Consider the following 5,692-nt stretch of genomic DNA (forward strand, 5'->3'; position numbering starts at 1 on the left):
ACCGCTCGGGTCTAACACACGCTGCTCGGCCCGCTATGACAAGCGCGTCTCAAGACACAGGATCAGACCCAGGGCTTTTGTGTTAAAACTGATCTGACGTTTCAACCGCAGGGCGTTTGTTCATGAAAATATGTTACAGATCCTCCAAGGAAGTGAAACGTGGCACATGGATGGAGAGAGTTACCTTGAACGTAGTATTTGGTTTTGTCAGAAGTCCCAACTTTCCTACTGAAGTGCTGGTCATTGGGCTTCACCTGACAGATGTTGGCCCCGGAGCATGCAGGGTTCGTGGAGCTCGTGATGGAGGACAGCTGGATCTCGTACAGGTACTTGTCCCCGTTCGTTCTCATGTCCCCAGAGGCGCTGAATCGCCTAAAGAGACAGTAAAGGTCGGGTGACTCCAACGGTCCTTCAAGAGAGCCCTTTGTCACCTGGACCCAAAGCCCAGGTACGGGGCAGGGCTGCAGGATACTGCCGAGGGCACCACCTGCCGTCTCTCCGTCCTACTGCCCAGCCCTCCGTGCTCTGAGCTTCGCTGTGCTGTTCTCAGGTGCTGTGCCCTGCACCATGCCCGCTTCCCCCTGCCCAGGCACAGCCCCGGACCCCGAGACCCACCCAGTGACACCGCTGAGCAACTGACTTTTTAATTCACAAACTAGTAAGCCCAGAAGTTCCTCATCAAAAATTGTTTCAGAAGGTTCCAGCTCCAACCCCTGGGCAAGGGAGGAGGGGCGACTTTATTTTTACGCTCAAGAGAACTCAGCGTCTTTGGTGTTACACTCAGTAGCTGAGCAGTGCTTGCCCTCTGTTTGAGTGGAATATGACAACTACCTGGAAACAGTAACTAAAACACACAAACACTTGGGCCTCTTTATCTCGCAGCCCTCGGCCGGGGAGAGATCTGAATACGTGGCAGCACCCATAAGGAAAATGCTGCACTGACTTGAAATAAATGTCCCCGAGGCTGAAGCTCCTGCCGTTGGCCGGGTTGGTGATGGTCCCGTTCACCATCTGCACCTCCTGCGGCTTCACTGCGCAGGCTGCGCGCGAGTCCCAGCTGAAGTGGTAGGTGCAGCTGTCCATGTCGAACCTGCAGGCGGCACACAGACCACGGTCACGGCCACCCTCCCAAACCAGAGGACGCCGCCGAGCTAGGAGGGCGACTTACGATCAGGAAGATGCCCATCCAGCATATCGGCCACGTGAAAAAGCAGGCAAGCACTTACATGTATTCTTAAAATTTAGAAACTGTGCGACGTCTAAAAGCTGGAAAGATTTGCTCCTAGATTTTTGAATATTTGCTTCACCAGCACCTCAGACTCTCCAACTGATTGAATCCTTTGACAACGCCTGGGTCTCCCCTTTCCCAAGCCCAGCTTCTGGAAGGAATCGGTCGGTTCACAAACACAGCAGCTCACACACTCCCTCTGCTGGCCAAACGGTGCCGCCCCCAGCCCCAGACACGGAGCTGCCCAGAGATTTCCAGGATAATCCAAGAGCAAGCATCCCAGGTGCCACCGTGCCGGCCATGGGTCCCAGACAGGCTGCTTGAACAGCTGGCCTTGGGTGGCACTCATCAATGCCCTTTTGGTTACACTGTGACATTCAAAGCCGGAAGCCGGTGAAATCCTGCTTTTATGCCTGTCGCAGCCCCCATCCAGGGAACCCTCCCCGTGTGGGGCAGCCCCGGCTGCACCAGGCCGCGGGTCTCAGCAGCCGGTGCCCCTCGCCGCCCCCAAGGGGAAACCACAGGGAGAAATTCCGACGGGATCCCGGCACACCCTGCGCACAGCTGCCCTGGGGGACCCCCATCCCCTCACCTTGTGAACGAAGGCCGGCCCACTGTCTTCGCACAGGTCAGCTCGATGACGGCGGATGCCGTCTTATTGTCGCCACACTGATAGCCTTTTGAATAAGTCACGATGACTCTGTCATCTGAAACACAAACGACAGAACTGACGCTATTTCTAGGGCATGGCCGGAGCCCCAGCGTCAGAAGTGAATCATCCTGTATCACGAACAAACGTCTGTACCTCTGGGGACTCGTCACGCAGGCCACCGGCACCGCCAAGCCTGGTGACCGCGGCCGGCCCGCGCCGCTGCCTGCACAGCAAGAGGAGACCGGGGTTCAGACCCCCAGCCGACCCCCGCTCGCTGTCTCCTCACCTGTGCAGCCGGGAGACCCCCGCAGCGTGCGGTCCGGGGCCGAGCGGGAAGTGCCCGTGGAGCGTGCGCGCGGGGCCCCCCGCCGTGCGCAACCTCTGTGCCGTTTTAGGCGCTTCCCCACCCTGAGCCGCCCGGGCAGGACAAGGCAGGCGCCAGATGTCCATCCTCCAGCGTGACACCCCCCACACAACAGCTCTGGTTTCCTCAGGCCCCCTGGCTCCACGTGGAGCTCTTTCCGCTTCTGAAGATGACGTGGTCAAAGAACCAGGGGAAGCCCAGCCTGCAGGGGCCGCAAAAAGCAAGGCCTCGCTTCCAGGGGCACGACTCCGACCAGCAGCCGAGAACTGTCCTGGGGGCGCCCAAGGCCAGCCCGGCTCAGCGCACAGACGGTGGCTCTCGGGGCCAGCACAAGACAGTCCTCCGGCCTGACCCTCACACACCCGACCCATGTCCTTCGAGGCAGGGGACGCGGAGGGGACGGCACCCGCTGCCCAGGTGTTCTCTGGGGTGTGGCCAAGGCACGGGGACCCCTCGACAGGAGGTGAGGCCCACGATCCCGGACCCACCCAGGCTCAAGGCTGCTCTGGGTGAGTTTGTTTTAAATATTGGGGTTTGGTGAAAATTTTGTTAAGAAAGGGTTTCACAGTTTTGAAGAGAAATTCTTAAACTTCTGGAACGTGGAACCAACAGGTATAGGTCTTGATGAAGTGCCCCCAGCCCCATACGAGACGAACAACACACTCAACCTTCCACACCTCCAGTTACCCAACCTGTGAAATGGAGTCTAACACCTACTCGGGCCACTAAGGACTACACGTGTACACACGCGTAAATCACACACGTACACACACGTATAAAGCCTGGTTGCTGGGGACTCTTAATTCCTGGGACAAGAGTCCAACTCTTCACCCCACAAGGTCACACCCCCTAAATGCTCACGGGGGTCACGGCGACTGGCCTTAGACGGTCGTCGTGTTGGGGCCTAAGGGTAAGACCCCGCCTGGTGCGTCAGGGAACACGTTTTACTAGCTCATCTTTTCCCGAGGCTTCAATGTTCTAGTTTTTCTCACCTGGCTGTGGGAAACCGAGGGAGAGACGGGTCAAATATCCACATGTGAGGACGAGACAGCGGTGACAGACCCACCCGCAGCCCCTATGCCCTTCGTGGCGGCTATGACCAAGATCTCCAATGGAGGGCGAGCCATGGGCCAGGAGGTCTGCCCACTCCTGCCGGAGGAGTGACTCGCCCCACTTCCAACCTGCAGAGTCGGAGTTTTTCTCAAGGGTGACAGTGGTTCCCCAGAATTCCTTTTCTCCGTCAATAGCTGGAGTGGACACAGGCTCCCCGTGTTCTAATCAGGACAGCTCGGGGACCCCCTCCAGCCAGACGGGCAGAGTGAATGTTGTTTCTTCCTCGTCCTTCCAGCGCACCTGACTGCTCCTAAACTAAGTAAACCCTGCCTTTTCCTTTTACGAGATGAAAGAATCTTTCAACAACCAACTGCAAGATGAATCTTCTATTAAAACTACTAAGACAAGCTTCATTTTGTGTTTCCGAATTAAAACGTTACGAAAATGTACCCTGAATCGTCTTTACCAGGTTCTCTCGTGTCATCGTTCCGCTTCCCCGGATAAACACTTGCATATATACACGGAGGCTGGAGCAGGGACTCAGAGGAACCCTGAACGTTCTGCCCTCCTCCTGAGGACAAATACCTTCCCAAGATCGCCCAGCGCTCTAGACACACAGACTAGGACCTGCCGTCCCGGAGGATACAGAGCAGTACTTATCCTGATGCTCCGGGAGGTGCCAAGTGCCTGAGAAACAGTCGCTGAGAATGACACCTGGAGGCTTCAACCAAAGCCAGTGCTGACCCTCTGGTCACAGGAAGACACCTCCACCTTCCCGAATCTGACACGACACCTGTGACCACGCGACAAGGGTCCGGGCCTTACCTATGACGTCCAGCTTCTGCGTGTGAACGAGCCCCAAGACCTGGACGTCGCCAGAGGGGCTCTTTCTGCAAACGCTGGCTCTTTCAGAGCAGTCCAGGGGCCCTTTGTAGATTTTCTGACACAAATTGACGTAGTACCTGTAAAATGACGCACCGAGAGGCGAGGTCAGTGTCTGTCCTGCACACTCAGGCGCAGCTCCTTCCATTCCCTTCAGAAAAGGTAATCGTTCTGATAGCCAAGGATTTCACAGAACCTCTGGACGCAGCACTGAAAAAGGTCTCTGGGTAAAGAAAGGCCAAAGAGCGGCTGGATGCTGAAGAAGAGAGTGTGCCAACCAGGCACACGGGGCGAGAGCCCCGAGACTCGGGTGGTTTAGAGTCAAGACAGGCAGCGGCTCAAACCCCGGCGAGTCGTTCCCTCGCTTACGGCTACTTAGGCCCTCCAGGTCCACGCTCCCCCCTGCCGTGTGGACGGAAGGATCCCGGAGCGCCTGGGGGAAGGCTCTATGCAGGGAGCAGTCAGTGCAGCTAACCCCCCGCGGGCCAGCATGGCCTAGGGACTTCGGGCAGCAGAGCTGGGACGGGTCACGCGCCCCAACACACGCAGCCACGGACGGCTGCCCCCTCACAAACATGAACCAAACCGAGACTGATTCCACCAGGCCCACAGCTGACCAGCAGCTTCTCTGGGTTCTGAAGGTTTCTGTCACCTCTGCTTCCAAACCACCCGCCGTGCACCAGGCCGCCCTGAGCGTCAGAGGAATGAGGCCATCCCGCCTTCAGAGTCTGAGCTAAAGCACCAAACACCCAGCCCGCCAGCACGCGGCCAAGGTGGGGGGTGGGCACTCACGAGGTCCCGTCGTGGACAAAGAACCAGGAGCCGGTGAGGGAGGACAGCAGCCGCAGGTCGTAGGTCTTGTGCTTCTGGATGAACTTGCACTCCATCTTCTTCGGGGGGCAGATGACTTTGGTTTTCCACTCAAACGTCACCTCGCACCCACGAATTTCACTGAAGACCTGTGGCCGCCCCACATCGGCATCCTCGTCGCACTTGAAGATAATTGCGGACGTCCGATGGCTGTTGGCTGGGGCAGCACATGGGGACCAGTCAGACCCGGCCTGTCCCTCGCTCATCCTTAGGCTCCTCCCCACCTCCGCTGCGCTGGCCCTTAGGGACCCTGTGCATCCCTGGCCGCTCCCCATGCAGCCCCAGCCAGGTCTCGTTGTGTTCCATTCACGTATCTCAACCCTAGATAGACCAAGTTCCCTCGGGGCACAGTATCTCCTTCTGCACTCATCAAGCTCACAGCGATAGCGCAGTGCCTTGCAGACAGGTATTCAGTGTTTGATTAATGTATGAATGACAATAAAAAATGAAAACAGGGGCTTCCCTGGTGGCGCAGCGGTTGGGAGTCCACCTGCTGATGCAGGGGACACGGGTTCGTGCCCCGGTCTGGGAAGATCCCACACGCCGTGGAGCGGCTGGGCCCGTGAGCCATGGCCGCTGAGCCTGCGTGTCCGGAGCCTGTGCTCCACAACGGGAGAGGCCGCAACAGTGAGAGGCCCGCATA

The 5,692-nt window shown here is 57.8% G+C and overlaps 1 protein-coding gene across 1 annotated transcript in view; it reads right to left on the minus strand.

Moving 5' to 3' along the window:
* Positions 1–5,692, minus strand: part of IGF2R (insulin like growth factor 2 receptor) — a 110,618-nt gene that overhangs the window by 6,431 nt on the left and 98,495 nt on the right. Inside the window, exons 40-44 of the mRNA XM_007457582.1 lie at positions 4,972–5,206; positions 4,123–4,259; positions 1,821–1,935; positions 944–1,090; positions 185–372 (exon numbers count right to left, since the gene is read on the minus strand). Coding sequence (XP_007457644.1) covers positions 185–372; positions 944–1,090; positions 1,821–1,935; positions 4,123–4,259; positions 4,972–5,206 — 822 coding nt within the window. The remainder of the gene's footprint in view (positions 1–184; positions 373–943; positions 1,091–1,820; positions 1,936–4,122; positions 4,260–4,971; positions 5,207–5,692) is intronic.

Source organism: Lipotes vexillifer, unplaced genomic scaffold (assembly GCF_000442215.2).
Source record: "Lipotes vexillifer unplaced genomic scaffold, Lipotes_vexillifer_v1.1 scaffold1055, whole genome shotgun sequence".
Taxonomy (NCBI): Eukaryota; Metazoa; Chordata; class Mammalia; order Artiodactyla; family Lipotidae; genus Lipotes; species Lipotes vexillifer.